We start from the raw sequence: 27277 nt of genomic DNA, 5'->3' as shown, positions 1-27277 counted from the left end.
CGGGGTAGTTTTTAAGGAACCTCTGCACCACCAAATTCAGCACATGCGCCAGGCAAGGGATGTGCGTCAAACCGGCTAGGCCCAGAGCTGCTATGAGATTTCGCCCGTTATCGCACACCACCAGGCCGGGCTTGAGGCTCGCTGGCAGCAACCACTCATTTGTCTGCTGTTCCATGCTCCTCCACAACTCCTGCGCGGTGTGTGGTTTGTCCCCCAAACAGGCAAGTTGTAAAACTGCCTGCTGTCGTTTACCCCTGGCCGTGCTGAAGTTGGTGGTGAAGGTGTTACGCTGTCCGGATGAGGAGGCGGTAGAGGATGAGGAAGCGGAGTAGGAGGAGTTAGGAACAGGAGGCAAACTGAAGCGCCCTGCAATCCTCGGTGGTGGAAGGACATGCGCCAAATTGCTATCCGCCTCAGGCCCATCCGCCACTGCATTTACCCAGTGTGCCGTTAGGGAGATATAACGCCCCTGACCGTGCTTACTGGTCCACGTATCCGTAGTTAGGTGGACCTTGGCACAGATGGCGTTGCGCAGTGCACACCTGATATTTTCCCCCACTTGGTTGTGCAGGGAAGGGATGGCTTGCCTGGAAAAGTAGTGGCGGCTGGGCACGACGTACTGTGGGACAGCCACCGACATAAGGTTTTTAAAACTGTGCGTCTCCACCAGACGGAATGACAGCATTTCAAAGGCCAATAATTTTGAAATGCTGGCATTCAGGGCCAGGGATCGCGGGTGGGTAGGGGGGTACTTCCTCTTCCTCTCAAGTGTTTGGGAGATGGAAAGCTGAACGCTTCCACGGGACATTGTGGAGATGGTTGTTGGTGACCCAGGTGGTGGTGTTGCTGACAGATCGTCTGTTTGCGGGGTGGCAGGTGCCGGTATCACTACAGATGTGGCTGGAGCGGCCGAGACTGCAGCAGAAGAGGAAGCAGGATGAGCCAGAGACGTTTCTTGGTTTTGAAGGTGTGTACTCCACTGCAGCTCGTGCTTTGCACTTAGATGCCTGATCATGCAGGTTGTGCTCAGGTTGAGAAGGTTTATGCCTCGCTTCAAGCTCTGATTGCACAGGGTGCAAACCACTCGTGTCCTGTCATCAGCACATTTTCTAAAGAACTTCCACGCTAGAGAACTCCTTTGAGCTGACTTTGGTGCGCTCGTTCCCTTGCTGCGTTGGGCAGTAGCGGGCGTAGTGTCTAGGGCACGGCCGCTCCGCTTCTGCACCCTGCTCCCTCTTCTGCTGTGCTGGTGGCTCTGTGCGACCACCGCCTCTTCCTCCAAACTACTCAGGTCACCTGCATGACGTTCATTCCATGTGGGGTCGAGGACCTCATCGTCCTCCACATCATCTTCCACCCAGTCTTCACCCCTGCCCTCCTTGTCGGTCTCCACAATGCTGAACGCCGCAGCAGTTGGCACCTGCGTTTCGTCATCATCGGAGACGTGCTGCGATGATCCTTGCATATACTCATCTTGAGAAATAAGTGGTTGGGCATCGCTGCACTCAATCTCTTCCACTTCTGGGGCAGGGCTAGGTGGATGGCCCTGGGAAACCCTGCTGACAGAGTCCTCAAAAAGAATAAGAGACTGCTGTATGGCTTGGGGCTCAGACTGCTGGCCTGATTTGCAAGGGGGTGAGGTGAAAGACGGTTGGACATTGGCTGCAGGTGCCAACTCTGACCTTTCTGCAGTAGACTGGGTGGGAGACAATGTGAAGGAACTGGAGGCACTGTCAGCAGCAAACCAATCTACTATCGCCTCAACTTGTTCTGGCCTCATCACTTCTAGGGGCGTTTGATGCCCTACCAAATACTGATGCAGGTTCTGTCGAATACTCACACTTGAGGAAGGTGTTTCACTTGTGCGTGTAGCTGGCACAGATCGACCACGTCCTCTCCTTGCAACAGGAGCTCTACCAGCAGCACCATGACCCAGGCCACGGCCCTTATTTGACGGTCTCCTCATATTTCTGTAATTTAAGATCTTGCCCTAGAAAGGTTTTTATTGAATAGCGGAATAGGAAATATGATCCAAAAAAGTGTATGTATCTCGCACGTACAAAACCACACTAGGCCCCAATTACTATTGTTTCTACCCCTAAAAGGATGGATGAGGAGTAGGAGGAGTATGGAACAGACAGCACCCTCAAATCTTCAGAAGTATGAGATGAACCCCAAAAACTTGGAAAGGTGGATCTCACACGTACCGACACAGACTATCCCGCAATTCAATTGATCCTCAAAGGTTTTTATTGAATAGCGGAATAGGAAATATGATCAAAAAAAGTGTATGTATCTCGCACGTACACAACCACACTAGGCCCCAATTACTATTGTTTGTACCCCTAAAAGGATGGATGAGGAGTAGGAGGAGTATGGAACAGGCAGCACCCTCAAATCTTCAGAAGTATGAGATGAACCCCAAAAACTTGGAAAGGTGGATCTCACACGTACCGACACAGACTATCCCGCAATTCAATTGATCCTCAAAGGTTTTTATTGAATAGCGGAATAGGAAATATGATCAAAAAAAGTGTATGTATCTCGCACGTACACAACCACACTAGGCCCCAATTACTATTGTTTGTACCCCTAAAAGGATGGATGAGGAGTAGGAGGAGGAGTATGGAACAGGCAGCACCCTCAAATCTTCAGAAGTATGAGATGAACCCCAAAAACTTGGAAAGGTGGATCTCACACGTACCGACACAGACTATCCCGCAATTCAATTGATCCTCAAAGGTTTTTATTGAATAGCGGAATAGGAAATATGATCAAAAAAAGTGTATGTATCTCGCACGTACACAACCACACTAGGCCCCAATTACTATTGTTTGTACCCCTAAAAGGATGGATGAGGAGTAGGAGGAGGAGTATGGAACAGGCAGCACCCTCAAATCTTCAGAAGTATGAGATGAACCCCAAAAACTTGGAAAGGTGGATCTCACACGTACCGACACAGACTATCCCACAATTCAATTGATCCTCAAAGGTTTTTATTGAATAGCGGAATAGGAAATATGATCAAAAAAAGTGTATGTATCTCGCACGTACACAACCACACTAGGCCCCAATTACTATTGTTTGTACCCCTAAAAGGATGGTTGAGCAGTAGGAGCAGGAGTATGGAACAGGCAGCACCCTCAAATCTTCAGAAGTATGAGATGAACCCCAACAACTTGGAAAGGTGGACCTCACACGTACCGACACAGACTATCTCGCAATTGAATTGATCCCCAAAGGTTTTAATTGAATAGCGGAATAGAAAATATGATCAAAAAGAAAGTGTATGTATCTCGCACGTACACCACCACACTAGGCCCCAACTACTATTGTTTGTACCCCTAAAAGGATGGTTGAGCAGTAGGAGGAGGAGTATGGAACAGGCAGCACCCTCAAATCTTCAGTAGTATGAGATGAACCCCAAAAACTTGGAAAGGTGGATCTCTCTCACACGTACCAACACAGACTATCCCCCAATTTAACTGATCCCCAAAGGTTTTTGATTAAATAGCGGAATAGAAAATATGATCCAAAAAAAGTGTATGTATATCACACGTACACAACCACACTGGGCCCCAATTACTATTGTTTGTACCCCTAAAAGGCTAGATGAGGAGTAGGGGGAGTATGGAACAGGCAGCACCCTCAAACCTTCAGAAGTATGAGATGAACCCCAACAACTTGGAAAGGTGGATCTCTCTCACACGTACCAACACAGACTATCCCCCAATTTAACTGATCCCCAAAGGTTTTTGATTAAATAGCGGAATAGAAAATATGATCCAAAAAAAGTGTATGTATATCACACGTACACAACCACACTGGGCCCCAATTACTATTGTTTGTACCCCTAAAAGGCTAGATGAGGAGTAGGGGGAGTATGGAACAGGCAGCACCCTCAAACCTTCAGAAGTATGAGATGAACCCCAACAACTTGGAAAGGTGGATCTCTCTCACACGTACCAACACAGACTATCCCCCAATTTAACTGATCCCCAAAGGTTTTTGATTAAATAGCGGAATAGAAAATATGATCCAAAAAAAGTGTATGTATATCACACGTACACAACCACACTAGGCCCCAATTACTATTGTTTGTACCCCTAAAAGGCTAGGAGTAGGGGGAGTATGGAACAGGCAGCACCCTCAAACCTTCAGAAGTATGAGATGAACCCCAACAACTTGGAAAGGTGGATCTCTCTCACACGTACCAACACAGACTATCCCCCAATTTAACTGATCCCCAAAGGTTTTTGATTAAATAGCGGAATAGAAAATATGATCCAAAAAAAGTGTATGTATATCACACGTACACAACCACACTGGGCCCCAATTACTATTGTTTGTACCCCTAAAAGGCTAGATGAGGAGTAGGGGGAGTATGGAACAGGCAGCACCCTCAAACCTTCAGAAGTATGAGATGAACCCCAACAACTTGGAAAGGTGGATCTCTCTCACACGTACCAACACAGACTATCCCCCAATTTAACTGATCCCCAAAGGTTTTTGATTAAATAGCGGAATAGAAAATATGATCCAAAAAAAGTGTATGTATATCACACGTACACAACCACACTAGGCCCCAATTACTATTGTTTGTACCCCTAAAAGGCTAGGAGTAGGGGGAGTATGGAACAGGCAGCACCCTCAAACCTTCAGAAGTATGAGATGAACCCCAACAACTTGGAAAGGTGGATCTCTCTCACACGTACCAACACAGACTATCCCCCAATTTAACTGATCCCCAAAGGTTTTTGATTAAATAGCGGAATAGAAAATATGATCCAAAAAAAGTGTATGTATATCACACGTACACAACCACACTAGGCCCCAATTACTATTGTTTGTACCCCTAAAAGGCTAGATGAGGAGTAGGGGGGGTATAGAACAGGCAGCACCCTCAAACCTTCAGAAGTATGAGATGAACCCCAACAACTTGGAAAGGTGGATCTCTCTCACACGTACCAACACAGACTATCCCCCAATTTAACTGATCCCCAAAGGTTTTTGATTAAATAGCGGAATAGAAAATATGGTCCAAAAAAAGTGTATGTATATCACACGTACACAACCACACTAGGCCCCAATTACTATTGTTTGTACCCCTAAAAGGCTAGGAGTAGGGGGAGTATGGAACAGGCAGCACCCTCAAACCTTCAGAAGTATGAGATGAACCCCAACAACTTGGAAAGGTGGATCTCTCTCACACGTACCAACACAGACTATCCCCCAATTTAACTGATCCCCAAAGGTTTTTGATTAAATAGCGGAATAGAAAATATGATCCAAAAAAAGTGTATGTATATCACACGTACACAACCACACTAGGCCCCAATTACTATTGTTTGTACCCCTAAAAGGCTAGGAGTAGGGGGAGTATGGAACAGGCAGCACCCTCAAACCTTCAGAAGTATGAGATGAACCCCAACAACTTGGAAAGGTGGATCTCTCTCACACGTACCAACACAGACTATCCCCCAATTTAACTGATCCCCAAAGGTTTTTGATTAAATAGCGGAATAGAAAATATGATCCAAAAAAAGTGTATGTATATCACACGTACACAACCACACTAGGCCCCAATTACTATTGTTTGTACCCCTAAAAGGCTAGGAGTAGGGGGAGTATGGAACAGGCAGCACCCTCAAACCTTCAGAAGTATGAGATGAACCCCAACAACTTGGAAAGGTGGATCTCTCTCACACGTACCAACACAGACTATCCCCCAATTTAACTGATCCCCAAAGGTTTTTGATTAAATAGCGGAATAGAAAATATGATCCAAAAAAAGTGTATGTATATCACACGTACACAACCACACTGGGCCCCAATTACTATTGTTTGTACCCCTAAAAGGCTAGATGAGGAGTAGGGGGAGTATGGAACAGGCAGCACCCTCAAACCTTCAGAAGTATGAGATGAACCCCAACAACTTGGAAAGGTGGATCTCTCTCACACGTACCAACACAGACTATCCCCCAATTTAACTGATCCCCAAAGGTTTTTGATTAAATAGCGGAATAGAAAATATGATCCAAAAAAAGTGTATGTATATCACACGTACACAACCACACTGGGCCCCAATTACTATTGTTTGTACCCCTAAAAGGCTAGATGAGGAGTAGGGGGAGTATGGAACAGGCAGCACCCTCAAACCTTCAGAAGTATGAGATGAACCCCAACAACTTGGAAAGGTGGATCTCTCTCACACGTACCAACACAGACTATCCCCCAATTTAACTGATCCCCAAAGGTTTTTGATTAAATAGCGGAATAGAAAATATGATCCAAAAAAAGTGTATGTATATCACACGTACACAACCACACTAGGCCCCAATTACTATTGTTTGTACCCCTAAAAGGCTAGGAGTAGGGGGAGTATGGAACAGGCAGCACCCTCAAACCTTCAGAAGTATGAGATGAACCCCAACAACTTGGAAAGGTGGATCTCTCTCACACGTACCAACACAGACTATCCCCCAATTTAACTGATCCCCAAAGGTTTTTGATTAAATAGCGGAATAGAAAATATGATCCAAAAAAAGTGTATGTATATCACACGTACACAACCACACTAGGCCCCAATTACTATTGTTTGTACCCCTAAAAGGCTAGATGAGGAGTAGGGGGGGTATGGAACAGGCAGCACCCTCAAACCTTCAGAAGTATGAGATGAACCCCAACAACTTGGAAAGGTGGATCTCTCTCACACGTACCAACACAGACTATCCCCCAATTTAACTGATCCCCAAAGGTTTTTGATTAAATAGCGGAATAGAAAATATGATCCAAAAAAAGTGTATGTATATCACACGTACACAACCACACTAGGCCCCAATTACTATTGTTTGTACCCCTAAAAGGCTAGATGAGGAGTAGGGGGGGTATGGAACAGGCAGCACCCTCAAACCTTCAGAAGTATGAGATGAACCCCAACAACTTGGAAAGGTGGATCTCTCTCACACGTACCAACACAGACTATCCCCCAATTTAACTGATCCCCAAAGGTTTTTGATTAAATAGCGGAATAGAAAATATGATCCAAAAAAAGTGTATGTATATCACACGTACACAACCACACTAGGCCCCAATTACTATTGTTTGTACCCCTAAAAGGCTAGGAGTAGGGGGAGTATGGAACAGGCAGCACCCTCAAACCTTCAGAAGTATGAGATGAACCCCAACAACTTGGAAAGGTGGATCTCTCTCACACGTACCAACACAGACTATCCCCCAATTTAACTGATCCCCAAAGGTTTTTGATTAAATAGCGGAATAGAAAATATGATCCAAAAAAAGTGTATGTATATCACACGTACACAACCACACTAGGCCCCAATTACTATTGTTTGTACCCCTAAAAGGCTAGGAGTAGGGGGAGTATGGAACAGGCAGCACCCTCAAACCTTCAGAAGTATGAGATGAACCCCAACAACTTGGAAAGGTGGATCTCTCTCACACGTACCAACACAGACTATCCCCCAATTTAACTGATCCCCAAAGGTTTTTGATTAAATAGCGGAATAGAAAATATGATCCAAAAAAAGTGTATGTATATCACACGTACACAACCACACTAGGCCCCAATTACTATTGTTTGTACCCCTAAAAGGCTAGATGAGGAGTAGGGGGAGTATGGAACAGGCAGCACCCTCAAATCTTCAGAAGTATGAGATTGTGTTCACTGTACCCCACAAAGATTGAGTTCACTGCACCCCACAATGATTGTGTTCACTGCACCCCACAAAGATTGTGTTCACTGCACCTCACAAAGATTGTGTTCACTGTACCCCCCAAAGATTGTGTTCACTGCACCCCACAAAGATTCTGTTCACTGTACCCCACAAAGATTGTGTTCACTGCACCCTAAAAGGATGTTGTTCACTGCACCCCACAAAGATTGTGTTCACTGCACCCTAAAAGGATGTTGTTCACTGCACCCCAAAAAGATTGTGTTCACTGTACCCCCCCAAAGATTGTGTTCACTGCACCCCACAAAGATTGTGTTCACTGCACCCCAAAAAGATTGTGTTCACTGTACCCCCCAAAGATTGTGTTCACTGCACCCCAAAAAGATTGTGTTCACTGTACCCCCCAAAGATTGTGTTCACTGCACCCCACAAAGATTCTGTTCACTGTACCCCACAAAGATTGTGTTCACTGCACCCCAAAAAGATTGTGTTCACTGTACCCCCCCAAAGATTGTGTTCACTGCACCCCACAAAGATTCTGTTCACTGCACCCCACAAAGGATTTTGTTCACTGCACCCCAAAAAGATTGTGTTCACTGCACCCCAAAAAGGATTTTGATCACTGCACCCCAAAAAGGATGTTGTTCACTGCACCCCAAAAAGGATTTTGTTCACTCCACCCCAAAAAGATTGTGTTCACTGCACCCCCCAAAGATTGTGTTCACTGCACCCCACAAAGATTCTGTTCACTGTACCCCACAAAGATTGTGTTCACTGCACCCCAAAAAGATTGTGTTCACTGCACCCCAAAAAGGATGTTGTTCACTGCACCCCAAAAAGGATGTTCACTCCACCCCAAAAAGATTGTGTTCACTGCACCCCACAAAGATTGTGTTCACTGCACCCCAAAAAGATTGTGTTCACTGCACCCCAAAAATGATTTTGTTCACTGCACCCCAAAAAGGATTTTGTTCACTGCACCCCAAAAAGGATGTTGTTCACTCCACCCCAAAAAGATTGTGTTCACTGCACCCCAAAAAGATTGTGTTCACTGCACCCCACAAAGGATTTTGTTCACTGCACCCCAAAAAGATTGTGTTCACTGCACCCCAAAAAGGATGTTGTTCACTGCACCCCAAAAAGGATTTTGTTCACTGCACCCCAAAAAGATTGTGTTCACTGCACCCCACAAAGGATTTTGTTCACTGCACCCCACAAAGATTGTGTTCACTGCACACCAAAAAGGATTGTGTTCACTGCACCCCAAAAAGATTTTGTTCACTGCACCCCAAAAAGATTGTGTTCACTGCAGCCCAAAAAGATTGTGTTCACTGCAGCCCAAAAAGATTGTGTTCACTGCAGCCCAAAAAGATTGTGTTCACTGCAGCTCACACACAGAAAAATGGATGTGGATCACTGACACCTGCCTATCTCCAATCCCACACCACACAGCAATATCGATTGTAGTTTGTAGAACACAGTTTCCCTAAAATTCAGCAGACTCTGTCCCTAACAGGATTGAGAAGAGATCGTAGATCAGGATTGAGTGCAGATTCACCCCACCCCCCACACAGCAATATCGATTGTAGTTTGTAGAAGACACTGACCCTATAATTCAGCAGACTCTATCCCTAAAATGCCTACAACTCGCCCTGCCTAAACACTCCGACCTGTCCCTCAATTCTATCCGGACACAAATGTTTTTTTCCTGCCTATCTTTCCCTAATCAGCAGCCAGCACATTGATGTGTGCTCTGTCCCTTAGCTAAGCAGCAGAATGACGCTGCTGCGGCGGCTGCCTCGAACTTATAAAGACTTGGTCACATGCTTCAGACGGCCAATCACAGCTACTAAGACATTTGCAGGCATGGCTGGGATGGCTTAAGGCACACCAGTTAAACGATTGTTGATTGGCTGTTGAAAGCCCGCCATGAAAAGAGCGCCAAAGCATGCAAAACCCGGAAATAAAACGACCGAACACGGATTTTTACCCGAACATACAGTAAAGTGTCCGTGTCCGTGTTCGGGTAAAAAAAATCCAATTATTCGGTACGAACACGAATAATACAGTCCGTGTTCGCTCAACACTAGTGATGAGGCCAGAATAAGTACAGGCGATAGTAGATTGGGTTGCTGACAGTGCCTCCAGTTCCTTCACATTGTCTCCCACCCAGTCTACTGCAGAAAGGTCAGAGTTGGCACCTGCAGCCAATGTCCAACCGTCTTTCACCTCACCCCCTTGCAAATCAGGCAAGCAGTCTGAGCCCCAAGTCATGCAGCAGTCTCTTCTTCTTTTTGATGACTCTGTCAGCAGGGTTTCCCAGGGCCATCCACCTAGCCCTGCCCCAGAAGTGGAAGAGATTGAGTGCAGCGATGCCCAACCACTTATTTCTCAAGATGACTACATGGAAGGACCATCGCAGCACGTCTCCGATGATGACGAAACGCAGGTGCCAACTGCTGCGGCATTCAGAATTGTGGAGACCGACAAGGAGGGCAGGGGTTAAGACAGGGTGGAAGATGATGTGGAGGACGATGAGGTTCTCGACCCCACATGGAATGAAGGTCATGCAGGTGACCTGAGTAGTTTGGAGGAAGAGGCGGTGGTCGCACAGAGCCACCAGCACAGCAGAAGAGGGAGCAGGGTGCAGAAGCGGAGCGGCCGTGCCCTAGACACTACGCCTGCTACTGCCCAACGCAGCAAGGGAACGAGCGCACCAAAGCGAACTCAAAGGAGTTCTCTATCGTGGAAGTTCTTCAGAAAATGTGCTGATGACAGGACACGAGTGGTTTGCACCCTGTGCAATCAGAGCCTGAAGCGAGGCATAAACCTTCTCAACCTGAGAACAACCTGCATGATCAGGCATCTAAGTGCAAAGCACGAGCTGCAGTGGAGTAGACACCTTCAAAACCAAGAAAGGTCTCTGGCTCCTCCTGCTTCCTCTTCTGCTGCAGTCTCGGCCTCTCTATCCACATCTGTAGTGATACCGGCACCTGCCACCCCGCAAACAGACGATCTGTCAGCAACACCACCACCTGGGTCACCAACCATCTCCACAATGTCCCGTGGAAGCGTTCAGCTTTCCATCTCCCAAACACTTGAGAGGAAGAGGAAGTACCCCCCTACCCACCCACGATCCCTGGCCCTGAATGCCAGCATTTCAAAATTCTTGGCCTTTGAAATGCTGTCATTCCGTCTGGTGGAGACGCACAGTTTTAAAAGTCTTATGTCGGTGGCTGTCCCACAGTACGTCGTGCCCAGCCGCCACTACTTTTCCAGGCAAGCCATCCCTTCCCTGCACAAACAAGTGGGGGAAAAAATCAGGTGTGCACTGCGCAACACCATCTGTGCCAAGGTCCACCTAACTACCGATACGTGGACCAGTAAGCACGGTCAGGGGCGTTATATCTCCCTAACAGCACACTGGGTAAATGCAGTGGCGGATGGGCCTGAGGCGGATAGCAATTTGGCGCACGTCCTTCCACCACCGAGGATTGCAGGGCGCTTCAGTTTGCCTCCTGTTCCTAACTCCTCCTACTCCGCTTCCTCATCCTCTACCGCCTCCTCATCCGGTCAGCGTAACACCTTCACCACCAACTTCAGCACGGCCAGGGGTAAACGACAGCAGGCAGTTTTAAAACTTGCCTGTTTGGGGGAAAAAAACACACACCGCGCAGGAGTTGTGGAGGAGCATGGAACAGCAGACAAATGAGTGGTTGCTGCCAGCGAGCCTCAAGCCCGGCCTGGTGGTGTGCGATAACGGGCCACAGTGGAAGCACAAGGCCAAGGCAGAGGAGGAGGAGGAGGAAGAGGTCGCCAACGCAACCAGGGCACCACCAGCACTTCAGAAGGCAGGGTTAGCATGGCCGAAATGTGGAAAAGCTTTGTCAGCACGCCACAACAAACAGCAGCACCAGCAGCTCATATGGAACGTCTTAGCAGGAGGCAGCATTTCAGCAACATGGTGGAGCAGTATGTGTGCACACACCTACATGTAGTGAATGACGGGTCTGCCCCCTTCAACTTCTGGGTCTCCAAATTGGGCACATGGCCTGAGCTTTGTCTTTTACGCCTTGGAGGTGCTGGCGAGCCCTGCAGCCAGTGTATTATCTGAACGTGTATTTAGCATGGCTGGGGGCGTTATCACAGACAAGCGCAGCCGCCTGTCCAGAGACAATGTGGACAAGCTCACGTTCATTAAAATGAACCAGGCATGGATCCCACAGGACTTTTCCGTACCTTGTGCAGAATAGAGATGGATACCGACCTTACCCAGCCATTGTTCTATTTTTGATCTTTCTCACTCTTGTGGGGTGTACCCTCATTTAAAATGACTGAAAAAAAGCAGTGTTGGCTACCTCGTCCTCCTCCACCGCCGCTTCCACCTACACCGCCCATAGGTGTGCGCAGCCTATTGCATTAGGGTGTGCACCCCAAAGTTTAAATACACATGCATGTGTTTGCCTACATGTATATGGCCACGGTACATTACTCTCCCTGCTGGCAAAGTGAAATAGAAGTGTGTGGCACTTCTCTTATGGCAGAGCAGGTCCGAGGGAGATCTTTCCCATCTCCTCACTGGCAAACAGAGCGATAATGCTATGTGCCCTAGGTGATTAGGGTGTGCCCAGGCACACCCGGCACACCCTGTGCGCACGCCTATGACACCGCAACACATCCACCACCACCTCAACCTCCCTCCTACTCCATATGGGCCTCTCCTTCACAGATGAAGAACATTGTTTTTTTTTTCTGGTTTTTCTTTTGTTGTTTTAAGTTATTTCCCTATCCACATTTGTTTGCAGAGCACTTGCCATGCTCTTAACTACGTTTTGCTGCCATTTGCAGCACTCTAGCCCTTTCCATTGGTGTTTTAGAGCCATTTTAGTGCCTGAAAGTTCGGGTCCCCATTGACTTCAATGGGGTTCGGTGTCCGGGTAAAGTTCGGAAAAAGACCGGGACACGGACCCGGACTTTTTTTTCAAGTTCGGCCGAACCCGCCGAACACGGACATCCAGGTGTCCGCTTAACTCTAATCCTGGGTAACTATAGGCCGGTCAGCCTAACATCTGTAGTCTGCAAGATTTTGGAGGGGATGTTAAGGGACTACATACAAGACTTTAGTAATGAAAACGGTATTATTAGTAGTAATCAGCATGGATTCATGAAAAATCGTTCTTGCCAAACCAATCTATTAACCTTCTACGATGAAGTGAGCTACAACCTAGATAAAGGTAAGCCTGTGGATGTGGTGTATCTGGATTTTGCAAAGGCCTTTGACACCGTTCCCCACAAACGCTTACTGTACAAACTAAGGAGGGTAGGTATGGACCATAAGGTGAGTACCTGGATAGAGAACTGGCTCCAGGGGAGAGTCCAGAGGGTGGTGAATAATGGGGAGTACTCAGATTGGGCGGGTGTGGAAAGTGGGGTCCCCCAGGGTTCTGTCCTGGGACCAATCCTGTTTAATTTATTCATAAATGATCTAGAGGAGGGGATATCTAGTACAATCTCAGTATTTGCAGATGATACTAAACTAAGCATGCCAATATCTTCTATGCAGGATGTGGAAACCTTACAAGCGGACCTGAACAAAATAATGGGGTGGGCAACTACATGGCAGATGAGGTTTAATGTTGAAAAATGTAAAGTAATGCACTTGGGTGCCAGAAACCAGAAAGCAAGCTACTCACTAGGGGGGGGGAACCTCTGGGTGAGTCTAGGATGGAATAGGACCTGGGGGTACTGGTAGACAACAGGCTTGGCAGTGGCATGCAATGCCAAGCCGCTGCAAGCAAAGCCAACAGAATACTGGGATGTATAAAAAAGGGGATTCACTCCAGAAATAAAGAGATTATTCTCCCACTCTACAAGACTCTGGTCCGGCCACATATGGAGTATGCTGTCCAGTTCTGGGCACCGGTCCTCAGGAAGGATGTGCTGGAACTGGAAAGAGTCCAGAGAAGGGCAACAAAAATAATTAGGGGAATGGAGGACATCAGCTATGAGGAAAGACTACAAGCACTGAACTTATTCTCTCTGGAGAAGAGACGACTGAGGGGGGATATGATATCAATGTACAAATACTGTACTGGCGACCCTAGCATAAGGAACAAACTATTCAGAGAAAGGAAATACAATAAGACACGTGGCCACTTACTAAAACTAGAGGAAAAGCGGTTTAACCTTAAAGTGTGTAAGGGGTTCTTCACTGTAAGAGCGGTAAGGATGTGGAATTCTCTTCCACAAGCAGTAGTATCAGCAGGGAGCATTGATAGTTTCAAAAAACTATTAGATGGGCACCTTAAAGACCACAACATACAGGGGTATACAATGTACGGTTAACAGCAAACACACACACACATCATAGGTTGAACTGGATGGACGGATGTCTTTTTTCAACCTCACTAACTATGTAACTCTTTAATATCTCTTCAGCCAGAACCCTCCCTCTCCCCAAATTCTGCATCGGTATAATTTTCCTCCCCACCATCTTCTCCACATCCACCAAGAAACAAGCTTTGTGTGCAGCAGTCCCAGAGACTTACGCTTTAAATCCCTTCTTTTGGACATCTTCCTAGATTGTCACCAACACAAAATTGCTGATATTTACAAGCTCTTGAAATCCCTTCTCACAAAACCGGTACATTCCATCTCCTTCATCTCCTGGAACAAAGACCTACAATCCCCGGAGTCACATTCTGGCCGGCTACAATTTAACATGTGCTTTCGTCACAAATTTATTCTGGCGTGAGCAACAATACAAAATCATGAACAGGGCATATATCCCCCACTTGACGTCTAATAGACTTCAAGAAAGTCAAATTTGTCCTCTGTGCAAACACCGCAGGCCCTCTCTGCTCCACAGGCTTTGGGTCTGTCCTCCCATCTCACGATTTTGAGATCAAGTTGAACTCTTTGCAACATCTATCACTGGCCTGCATCCCCGCAAGGATATTTATTCCCTACTTTTTGGCTTCTTCAATGCTCCTTCCCGGAAACCAATGAGTCTACAAATCAAAATCATCCAACACAACAAAGCTTGGCTATCCACTTGCTACATGGCAGCCAGCAGAGGCATTCTTAAACATTGGACTTCCCCTTCTCCTCCAAAAATCAAACATGTAAAAACCAACCTGCTAGGCCTTGATTTAGCCACAAATGGAGTCTTTTTATTACCTGAGTGATACCGACTTCAGATCGCCAATCTTTCAGCATATCACCAATTATCAAGGAGTCTGATTTTGCCATCTTCTCCCCCAGGTTCGATATCAAGGGCCACTGAGAATTCATCATAAGCATCTTCCAGAGACTCTTACATCAGGGTTAACCACTCCTAGGTTGTACCTGCTAATGTTGGTTACACCAGTATAAGGGGAATTTTCACATTCATTTTATCTTTTGACTGCCATGTACTTGATATGTCAGAGCTCTCAGATAGCTCAGTCTATGTAAAACAGTCCAGATTTAACCTTCCTTTCCCTCCCTTCCCCACTTTTCTTCCTTCTCCTCATCCCCCCCCCCCAGATGTCAACATAAATGCTACATTTCTCTGTAAACAGATTTTATCTTATTTTACTATATGTCGATATGTCTGTTTGTTATACTTGACAAAAAACAATAATACTTTAAAAAAAAAAAAACAGATCAATTTTCTTAGTTTATAACACGAGCTTCTGTAATATTTTAGGGGGCCAGTAAAAATGTGCTCCATCAGTAAATTTTTCATGTTTTATCAGTAAAAAAACCTCGGGGGCATTGCTAGAGCTGCATCCCAGGACACTTGACCCACATCTCTCGACTGTTGTCCCAGGTGCCAATACCACCTGCTGTCCATGCTTCCTTGAACATTGCCGCTGCCCAAGAAAGGCAGAGCAGGATGTGTGCTGTGTTTATAAAAACAAAAAAAACCTGCATTGTCCATTTCTAATGGAACTTGTCAGCTGCTGAGGAGGGTTTGAAGTGTGCAGCAATGAAAGGTGAGCGTTGTGGATAGGGGGGTTGCTGGGCACAGAAGGAAGAGGTATAGATAGTAGGAAAGGGGAGGGGAACTTCTGAGTGCAGAGGTGAGAGCTGCAGATAGAGTGGGGTGCAAAACTTAGATCTGTGGACAGGGGGTGTCCAAGGCTCATGCGTCCTTTCCAACCCAAGGCAACATCATCGACCTCATCCCATATGCGTTTTTTCTGGAGCGTGCCCTGCGAAGAGTGCTGGATCAGGCCGTAGATGAGCATGAAGAGGAAGAGTTGTGGTCCCCATCACCACCAGAAGCAGCCTTGTCGTTGTCGATTGATGGACCTGTGGCAACGCAGAGAGAGGAGTCTGAAGAAGAGAATTCAAAGGAGGAAGGTGGCTTTGAGGAGGTGGAAGACCAACCACAGCAGGCGTCCCAGGGGGCTTGTTGTCACCTTTCGGGGACCCTTGGTGTTGTACGTGGCTGGGTGGAGGAAGAGACCTTCAATGACGTCAGTGAGGACAAGGAACGGGACATGGCTAGCTTGGTATCCAACCTTGTGCAAATGGGGAGTTTGCGGTTGTGCAAATGGACTGACTGACTGTTAAATGGGTGTCAGGTCACCTGTGGCCAGGTGACAACTGTACCCTGTTGGAGGCAGGGGCGCAGAGCAAGGTAGTGAACCCGATAGCAGACTGCTGCAGATGGACCGGAACGTGAGCCCAAGATTCCCCAGGGCGCGGAGTCTAAAACCCAGCAGGTGTTCACCAGAGCCTCTAGTGGTGAGGATGGACTTGGCTGCAGCTGGGCCCAGGTCGCGACCCCTGAGGTCCCCCAGGTCACGCTCCGTAGGGAGAGAAGGGAAGCAGCCACTCAGGACACACGGAATGGTGATGGGTAAGCCGAGGTCAGGGTACCAGGCAGACAAGGTAACCACGGGACAGGCTAAAGGTCAGGGTAACAGGCAAACAGGAATAGTCAGAGACAAGCCAAAGTCGGTACACAGAACAGTAGATCAAGCACACAGGAAACAGGAAACTAGCAACAGGGAATAGCAAAGCAGACCTGCAGTGCACTGGTTAATATAGACTTCCTGGAATGGCCTGGGGTGGAGCCAAACAGGGAAGAGAGATGATAAAAGCAGCCAGAAGGAAGAGTCTGGCCCTTAATGCAGACATGAGGAACAGGTAAACTACCAGACATTATTGCATGTCCATGACAATGGGGAGTTTGGTCTGTCAGAGTTTGGTCTGTCACTGTAAAGCGGGGGTAACCCTTACACTACCTGATCGATACAACATCATACCTGATCTTATACACACACTGGATGTTTTAAAGCATGTTATTCCAAACAATTTAAGAATGTTAGGTGTTTTATGCCCTTTATGGATTAAAACCCGACTCTGCGTCAACTGCGTAATTTTCCATGGGAGTTTTGCCATGGATCCCCCTACGGCATGCCACAGTCCAGGTGTTAGTCCCCTTGAAACAACTTTTCCATCACTATTGTGGCCAGAAAGAGTCCCTGTGAGTTTTAAAATTCGCCTGCCTATTGAAGTCTATGGCGGTTCGCCCGTTCGCGAACATTTGCGGAGGTTCGCGTTCGCCATTCGCGAACGGCAAATTTTAGGTTTGCGACATCACTAGACACAAATACACTTGTAAAAGTATACTTAGATAACACCCCACTTCAATATGTGCTATTGAGGGGCCACTGGTTTATCACAACAATTCTACAAATAATTGGCCAGTAGCTGTTGTCACTGTGTGTAGCACAGGCAACAGAGCAAGAGAAGCCAAATCTTTGCAGGACTAAAATACACTCTTAGAAAAGTATACTGTAAGATAACACCCCGATTCAATATGTGCTATTGGGGGGCTACTGGTTTATCACACCAGTTGTTGAAAAAATTGGCCTGGGAGTTTGGCGCTGTGTGTATCAGACTTCACACAGCAACAGAGGCAATGTTGTTGCAAGACACAAATACACTTGTAAAAGTATACTCAGATAACATCCCACTTCAATATGTGCTATTGGGGGGTCACTGGTCTATCACACCAGTTCTACCAATAATTGGCCAGGGAGTTTGCCACTGTGTGTAGTGTTGCTGCAGAAACGCTCAGTCTCACCACCACACCTGTCACAATGCTGCACAGTGCACAATAATAGTACTAATCTGTGGATTAACCCCCTCCCCCACCCCCCCCTTTTAGTGCACTGCACAGCAATACCAAAAAAATTGCAGCCCTTTAAATGATTTTGGTGGACATTGACAAAGCGATTTCTGTGTGACTGCAGCCGATCTCTAACTGCCCTTAAAGCAACCACAGGATACCTGGCCCTAATGTTAAAGAGACTGTAATAGACCCTAAAACGACATTGGAGATTTTTAAATGACTTTGTTGGACATTGACAAAGCGATTTCTGTGTGACTGCAGCCGATCTCTAACTGCCCCTACAGCAACCACAGGATACCTGCCCCTAAGCTCTAAAGATACAAGACCTATACCGAAATACAAGCATTTAAAAGGACTTTTGTGGACATTGACAGAGCGATTTCTGACTGTAGCCGACCTCTAACTGCCCCTAAAGCAACCATAGGATACCTGTCCTGTCACACGTTAGTTTTGTCTGTATATTCTTTCCTCCTTGCTGCAGTGCTTCTGTCTTGCCTCCCTTCACATGTGGTGTTTGGGCTTCTCTTTTCTCCTATGGGCGTCGCCTGCTCGACTGTGGGTTATATCCTGTTCCTGTCAATTACTTCCTGGGTCACCTCCCTGTATGCTTCCCTATATACACTTGCTCAGTGCACTGCTCCTTGCTTGAGCAACATCGCTGTTCTCTGAGTTCCCATCCCTGTAACCTTGGCTATTGTATCTGATCTCCTGTGTACCGACCCGGCTTCGTTTCTCTGTCTATGTACGTCTGCTGCCTGTCCTGACCTCAGCTTGTCTCTTGGATATCCTTGTAGTCTCCTGTTTACTCTGCACACGCTAGCGGTCTCCACATATTCAGCTGGGCCTACCTGTGGGCCGCGACCTGGTTCCAGTCTGCTGCAAGTCCATCCCCACCACCAGGGGCCCTGGTGAAGAAGCAGGCTGGGACTTAGACTCCGCGCCCTGGGGAATCCTGAGCTGGGGATCTATAAGGGCTCACTACCACAGACCCGTTGACAGTTTGCTCAAGCCATGAGCTCGTCGGAGACACCGCAGCCACTTCAGGATCAACTTCAGAGTTTGGAGCAGAGAGTTAACGTTCAGCAGCCTTTTAAGAACAGATTATGCAGTGTCTGCAGGCTCTTTCCTCCCGTCTGGATCAGCTGCAGATTGTGCCTACTCCCACTTCCTCCGTTTCAGCTCCTGTGTCCGTCCCTGTCGCTTCCGCTTCCGCAGTCCCTCCAGCAGAGATTAGTCCTGCCAAACTCCAGCTGCCTCTGCCATCTCGCTTCTCTGGGGACCCCAAAGCTTGTCGGGGATTCATCAATCAATGCTCAATCCTCTTCGAGCTAGCAGGCCATTACTTTCCTACTGATCGTTCCAAGGTGGCATACATGATTTCACTCCTGTTGGGACAAGCCTTGGCTTGGGCCTCGCCGCTGTGGGAGCGTCAAGATCCTACAGTATCCAGTCTCTCTGCCTTCCTACAAGCTTTCCGTAACACCTTTGATGTGCCTGGCAGGGCCTCATCTGCTTCTGGAGCCCTTCTTCGTCTTCGTCAAGGAAACATGACTGTTGGTCAATATGCAGTTCAGTTTCGCACCTTGGCTTTGGAACTGGCATGGAACCACGAGGCTCTTACTGCAACATTTTGGCAAGGTCTTGCAGATCGTATTAAGGATGAACTAGCTTGCAGAACTATACCCACCACCTTGGATGGCTTGATTTCCCTTAGCATCCAAATTGATGTCCGCTTCCAGGAGCGAGATCTGGAAAGGACTGTGTCATGTCACCCCCCGGTGGGTCACCTTGCTCCTGTTGTCCAGAACATTCTGGAACAACCCATCTCTCCCGCAGTATTGGCTTCTGAAGAGCCCATGCAATTAGGCCGGACACGCCTCGCTCCACAAGAGAGGTCCCGTCGCCTGAGACTCGGCCTGTGTCTTTGCTGCGGAGCTGGTGGTCATATGATAAAATCCTGCCCCGTCTGTCTTGGAAACTCTCAGGTCTAGGTCACTCAGAGGGAGGCGACCTAGACCAGAATCTGAACCCGTCTATATTCATTGGGCCCTAAATTCATATCAAGTTTCTGCATATGTAGACTCTGGAGCAGCCGGGAATTTCATTGAGCAGTCTTTGGCCACTGAACTGGGCATTCCTCTAGTTCCCCTGGCTATGCCTCTAGCTGTTTTGGCAGTGGATGGCTCGACCCTGGCCTTCGGACCCCTACGCTTCAGAACAGCCTCCATCACCATGCATGTCGGTGTTCTTCATCGGGAGGAAGTCTCCTTCCTGATACTTCCCAAGTCTTCTAGTCCCATCATTCTTGGACTTCCATTGTTGAAGAAACACTCACCTTATCTCGATTGGAACTCTGGCCAAGTGTTATCTTGGGGGTCGCAATGCCATCAGACCTGTCTCCCTAAGGTGTCTTCACCTCTCCATGTACCTGTGGCTGAGGTCTCTACCTCTCCAATTCTTCCTCGGCAGTATCTGGCCTTTCAAAATGTCTTTTGCAAAAAAGCTGCTGACAGTTTGCCTCCTCATTGCCCCTACGACTGTGCGATTGACTTCCAACCCGAGGCTTCACCACCCCGGGCTAGAGTCTACCCTCTCTCCATCCCAGAGACCCAAGGCATGTCCAAGTACATCCAGGAAAATCTGCAGAAAGGATTTATACGTAAATCCAATTCTCCTGCTTGGGCTGGGTTCTTCTTTGTGGAGAAAAAGGATGGTACACTCCGGCCCTGCATTGATTATAGAGGTCTCAATGCCATCAACATTAAGAATCTGTACCGGTTACCCTTGATTTCCAAACTTTTTGACAGGCTACGAGATGCTCATATTTTCACCAAGTTGGACCTCCGTGGAGCATACAATTTGATTAGGATTGATTTGAGGGAGATGAATGGAAAACCGCTTTTAACACCAGAGATGGGCACTATGAATATCTCGTAATGCCTATTGGCTTGTGTAACGCCCCAGCTGTCTTCCAGAACTTTGTTAATGACATTTTTTCTGATCTCCTATACGTTTGTGTCATCGTGTATCTGGATGACATACTCATCTTTTCTCCAGATTTGAACACTTATCGCCAGCATGTTTGTACGGTTCTTCAACGTCTTTCGGGACCACCGCTTGTATGTGAAGTTGGAGAAGTGCCTCTTCGAGCAAACCCAAGTTCTTTTCCTAGGCTACATAGTCACAGATAAAGGGCTGCTTATGGATCCTGCCAAACTTCAGGCCATCTCCAACTGGCCTCAGCCTTCTGGTCTAAAAGCTACGCAACGGTTCTTGGGATTCAACAATTTCTATTGCCAGTTCATCCCTGATTACTCCTCTCTGGTGGCACCTATTACCTCCTTGACCCGGAAGGGCACCAATGCCAGAACCTGGCCTCCTGAAGCTGTCGAGGCTTTCCACAAGCTCAAATCGGCCTTCCTATCGGCATCTATTCTCAAACGTCCTGACATTCTTCAGCCTTTCTTCTTGGAAGTAGATGCTTCGTCCTTGGGAGTGGGGGCTGTCTTCTCCAAAGGCATGACAGTAAGCTCCGCCCCTGTGCCTTTTTCTCTAAGAAGTTTTCTGATGCAGAGAAAAATTATACCATCGGGGATCGGGAGCTTCTGGCTATCAAGCTGGCACTGCAAGAATGGCGACATCTACAGGAGGGGTCTCCTCATCGTAGTCTGATCTATACCGAACATAAGAACCTCCAGTATCTGCAGTCCGCCCGACGTTTAAATCCCAGGCAAGCACGATGGGCTCTCTTTTTTGCCAGGTTTAATTTTGATATACTAATTGATATTTGTATATGTGCCATACTGAATTGAATCTTATTTTATTGTATTTTAGTGAGACTAGTATCCTTTATATTTTTTTTTTTTTTTTTATTTATTATGTGTATTATCCTGACTTATGAAATTATTTTGGTAGATGGATGAGAGATAATGTGGAATTAATATGATCTGTCGACTATTGGTATTAGGAAATGCTGATATACTTTTAGGGTACGTTTATGTATTTTAAGCAGGAGACAACCATTGCTATGTAGGGAATGTGATATCCAAACATGTATCTATAATAGCTCTGGTTAATATCTGCGCTGGTATTGTACTGTTTTAAATTGTATTTTAAATTGTATCTTAAACTGTATTTTTAATATATGTTTTTTAAAAGTGGATAGCCCCTTGCTTCTCCCGTCCCAGCCAAGGTGGATAAGGATTATCGGTTACTGGCCCCTTTAAGAATACACAACTATATAATTAGGGCCGATGGTATCCCGGGTATATAGGGAAGGGCGTTAGCAGGAAGCAAGGTGGGACCTGAGGAAGGAGGCTCAGCCTCCGAAACGCGTTGTCCGTAGTAACAGCAGAGGCAGTGCACCCGTGTCTTGAATCCCCCACCTCGCAGCTCAGTACAACTTGTGGCTCCGGCCTTGGCTGAGGCTCTCCTGAGGCGCCGTAGATCACGTTGGTATAGTGTGCAGGCGCACTAGAACCGGCATCCGGTGACCAGGCAACACAGGAAGTGAAGGAGAGCGGGGATACAGCGGTGGCAGCCGCGGATGAGGAGACAGCAGAGTCACCATCTGGAGGGACGGGAGGAGTGAGTAGCTCCTGTTGGAATGCTGTAAAGCGATTTGTCTTAAAGGAAAAGTGTGAGTGCAATTCCAATGTACTGCTTTATTGTCCTTTATTAAAGCGTTATTGCCCGAGGTTGCGTGCGCTTTTCTTTACAGATTTGAATTGTTTTGATCCGCCCCCCCCCCCCCCCCAGTGGAGTGAGAGAATAGCAGCAGCAACCAGGACATTTCAGCTAAAAAAACATACAAACAAAGGAGGTGAACACATGGACAGCGCCATGGGCTGGTGAAGTACTCCTCTTTGTACTTGTTGCATATCAGCATGTGCAGGATCTGTCCTTTTTGATTGTTAATTTTGATATCACCTTCTGGCCCGGCTCCAAGAATGCTCGTGCGGATGCTTTGTCCAGATCATTTGATGTTGTTGACTCCGAGTGTCATATTGAACCTGAACATGTTATTCCTGCCAATTGTTTCCTGGCCTCCACTCACCTTCAGTCTCTACGTATCCCTCCCGGAAAGACCTTTGTGAGGCCCTTCCTTCGCCCCAAGCTTCTCAAATGGGCACATGACTCTAAACTCTTTGGACATCCTGGTGTGCAATGCACCTGTGCCTAGCTGCTGCGTTACTACTGGTGGCCCTCACTCCGGAAGGATGTTGAGGAATATGACCATGCTTGCTCCATTTGCGTGCAGTCTAAGTCTTCTACTTCAGCTCCAGTGGGTCTCCTGTTACCTCTACATGTTCCAGGTGTACTGTGGCGCTGCATCTCTATGGACTTTATATCAGAACTACCCCCATCAGCGGGCTCCACCGTTATCTGGGTGGTGGTGGACAGGTTTTCTAAAATGTGTCACTTAACTCCACTTCCAGGCCTACCCTCTGCTGTCACTTTGGCTTCTATCTTTATTAGGGAAATCTTTTGTCTCCATGGTATGCCCTCACACATTGTCTCAGATAGAGGAGTTCAGTTTACGGCCCGCTTCTGGAGAGCCCTGGCCACGTCATTTGGAATCAAGTTGTATTTCTTCTCAGCTTTTCATCCGCAGTCAAATGGTCAAACGGAAAGGGTTAACCTGAATGTGGAACGGTATTTTCGTGCCTTCATTTCTGCCCATCAGGATGATTGGGTAGACCTTTTACCCTGGGCAGAATTTGCCCTCAATAACCATGCTAATGCCAGCACTGGTGAGTCTCCCTTCTTCACGGTATTTGGCCGCCATCCTTCAGTATCATTTCCTGTTCCGATCTCGGCTGAGGTGCCGGCGGCCGCAGAGATGCAACGGTCTCTCAATTCTATCTGGGCAGATGTTTCCAAGAATTTACATTTGGCAGCTTCCAGGTACAAGGTAGCTGCAGATCTTCATTGCCGTGTGAGCCCCAAAATTCTCCATGGTGATAAGGTTTGGCTCTCTACCAAGAATATCCGTCTCAGGGTACCCTCTAGGAAGTTTGCTCCCCGTTTCATTGGTCCCTTTACAATCCTCTGCCAGGTTAACCCTGTCGCTTTTAAGCTCCGTCTCCCGTCACATCTAAAAATCCCTAATGTTTTCCATGTTTCTCTCCTTAGACCCAGTGTTAATTTCGTCGACTAAAACCGACTAAAACGTTTTCGTCGACTAACACAATTCAGATGACTAAAATACGACTAAAACTAAAATGGCATTTTGGTCTTAAGACTAAAATACGACTAAAACTAAAATGGCATTTTAGTCAAAAGACTATAACTAAAACTAAATCGAAATTTGCTGCCAAAAATTAACACTGGTGCATGCTCAAAGCATAAATAATAACATATTAGATTTTTCACTCCAGGACCAGCAGTAGTATATAATGAGTTTGGAAATTGTAGAGAAATGCTTAAATAATGCATTACAAATTACAATTGAACTACACCCATTCGATTTATAGATGACTAAAATGAGTTTTAGTCGACTAAAATGTAGGGCGTTTTAGTCGACTAAAATATACTGGAGTTTTAGTCGACTAAATACGACTAAAACTAAAACACTTGCAGAAGACTAAAATGGGACTAAAACTAAAATGCCATTTTAGTCCTAAGACTAAGACTAAAACTAAATTGAAATTTGCTGCCAAAATTAACACTGCTTAGACCATACATTATCAATAGGTTTTCTCGTCCTATTCGTCGTCCTTCTCCAATAGCCAGTACTTGTCTGTATATTCTTACCTCCTTGCTGCAGTGCTTCTGTCTTGCCTCCCTTCACATGTGGTGTTTGGGCTTCTCTGTTCTCCTATGGGCGTTGCCTGCTCCACTGGGGGTTATATCCTGTTATATCCTGTTCCTGTCAATTACTTCCTGGGTCACTTCCCTGTATGTTTCCCTATATACACATGCTCAGTGCACTGCTCCTTGCTTGAGCAAAATCCCTGTTCTGTGAGCTCCCATCCCTGTAACCTTGGCTATTGTATCTGATCTCCTGTGTACCGACCCGGCTTTGTTTCTCCGTCTATGTATGTCTGTTGCCTGTCCTGACCTCAGCTTGTCTCTTGGATATCCTTGTAGTCTCCTGTTTACTCTGCACACGCCAGCGGTCTCCACATCTTCAGCTGGGCCTACCTGGGGGCTGCGACCTAGTTCCAGTCTGCTGCAAGTCCATCCCCACCACCAGGGGCCCTGGTAAAGAAGCAGGCTGGGACTTAGACTCCGCGTCCTGGGGAATCCTGAGCTGGGGATCTATAAGGGCTCACTACCACGGTCCCTAACCTGAAAAGAGACTGTAGAAGGCCTATACCGAAATACCAGCCCTGAAAAGAGCTTTTGTGGATCTTCACAGCACTATATGTGTCTAGCAAACTCTCCCTGACGAGCACAGCAGACCTCTCCCTACACTGGCGGAAAGCGGAATGTGAAATGGCCGCCAGGTCAGGTCTATTTATAGGGTAGGGGGACTGTCCATGTGCTGAAATGTTTCAATTGGCTGTCCCGTTCCACCTGACGGCTGTGTTACGGGTCAAAGTTCTCCCCAATGTAAACAAATATGGTCGCCGCGAACGACGCCATGTGTCCGAAAATTTGGCGTGTAGCGAACAAGCAAAGTTCGCCATGAACCGACCGCCGGGGCGAACTGCAAGGCCATCTCTGAACTGCAATATATATATATATATATATATATATATATATATATATATAAATAAATAAATAAAAGCAGACTGATGTACCAGCCCTACAAAGGGCTTTTTGGGGTGCTGTCCTTACAGCAGATAAGTCTTTGAGGACTGGAATGGACACAGAACACTGGCCTAGCTAACGATTTCCCAATCCCTATTAATTCTTAATTCAGCAGCAGCACTCTCCCTGCTCTAACTAACACTGCAGCTTCAGAATGAATCTAAGATGGATGCTGTCCTTGCTTTTTTACTGGAGGTGGGAGGGTCTGGGAGGGAGGGTATGCTGATTGCCCGGAATGTGTCTGCTGACTGTGAGGTACAGGGTGAAAGTTTGCTCAATGATGATGTATAGGGGGCGGACTGAACATCGCATATGTTCGCCAGCCGCCGTGAACGCGAACAAGCGATGTTCGCCCGGAACTGTTCGCCGGCGAATAGTTCGGGACATCTCTAAAGACCACCTGTCTGCTAATCTATTGATAGCAACCTCCCACAGCAAACATTTCAGCCTGGTTTTGTCTCAGTTGACAGAGAACTTGTCAGAAGTTATCATGCTGATAACAGAGGAATGGAGCAGGAGAAAGCCACAGGACTCAGGGCTTTGGAGAGAGATAAGAAAACACTGCAGATACTGTAGATGTGCTTAGGTCAAATTTCATAAATCAGGTTTACATCCATTTTGATGTAAGTTTTTTTTTTTTTAATCATTTTCTTAACTTATTAAGCATTTGTTTTGAACATAGCTTAGAGAAATTCTGTGAATAAAACATAAAATGTGGGCGGTGCAATATGTAGGTGGGGCTTTGTGTGGGCGTGGCTTGAATTTGGGTGGGGACACAGGGGGCCCTATAATCTCCTATTGCCCAGGACCCCATGAGTTGTGAGTCTGCCCATGGTGACTACATGTGCTTTAGGAAGGTATTTCTGTACCTGTCACAACAGTTAAATATTATAGATGGTATTTTAAAGAAATCCTTACTATGTAGTTAAAATGGGTGATCTGGTTCTGAACTGCTGGGTCATTGTTCCGGGTATAGACAAATATAGCAGCATTTTTACCAACTTTCAGTTCTCCACCATTAAAGCTGAGATGCAGATAATTACCACCACGTGGTCGGTATGCAGTGGCGGTCATGACAGCACTTGCTTGTTGAGTAGGTAGTAATTTTTGGTCTTCTGTTGTTACCTTACAAATGAAAAAAATCAACACAAAATTATTGAAAAGAACAAATAAGGAAGGATTCCAAGTAAAATAAAAGTAACTACAGATCAATGGAAAAAAAATAAAGGGTCACACTCCCCACTACTTGCAGTATTGCTCTATTATACTGTAACAAAATAGCATCACACTTTCCTGTACTACACTAAACAAAATTATATGATGCAACTCCAAGTACTCACCACCCTTCGCTGCATACACTTACTGCCAATGCCTACTTTACTTCCCCTGTCCCCTGCCACCACTACATGGCAGACCCTTTTGTGTCCCTCTAATCCTAACTTGGCCACAGTTCCTACTCTTTTTCACCTTTTCCTTGAGACAACAGCATAAAAGAGCCCGATCGCTGACCCTTTGGATTTCCATAAGTCCCCAGTGCCTCCTCTCCTTCCCCTGTCCCCTCGAGAACACAGAGGCCTGGGCTCCAGATTTATGCAGTTTCTGCCACTGCCTTTGCTAATCATGGCACTGCTCATCACTCCCTCAGCTGCTCAGTTATCGGTTTCTGGCTATCTCTGCACCCTTAGGTTAGTTA

At 46.7% G+C, this 27277-nt stretch overlaps 2 protein-coding genes across 2 annotated transcripts in view; both read right to left on the bottom strand.

Moving 5' to 3' along the window:
* LOC309553574 (A.superbus venom factor 1-like) overlaps positions 1-27277 on the bottom strand; it is a 1719715-nt gene that overhangs the window by 1267914 nt on the left and 424524 nt on the right. The gene's annotated exons all lie outside the window — the stretch shown is intronic.
* The window catches only part of LOC309553584 (A.superbus venom factor 2-like), a 453522-nt gene that overhangs the window by 260949 nt on the left and 165296 nt on the right, over positions 1-27277 (bottom strand). Inside the window, exon 12 of the mRNA XM_082254860.1 lies at positions 26503-26709. Within this exon, the coding sequence (XP_082110986.1) occupies positions 26503-26709 (207 nt within the window). The remainder of the gene's footprint in view (positions 1-26502; positions 26710-27277) is intronic.

The sequence above is a fragment of the Pelophylax lessonae genome (genome assembly GCF_965119305.1).
Source record: "Pelophylax lessonae genome assembly, chromosome: 4".
Classification (NCBI taxonomy): domain Eukaryota; kingdom Metazoa; phylum Chordata; class Amphibia; order Anura; family Ranidae; genus Pelophylax; species Pelophylax lessonae.
Note: the sequence above shows the minus strand (reverse complement) of the source record. Positions and strands in the feature narration are given on the sequence as shown.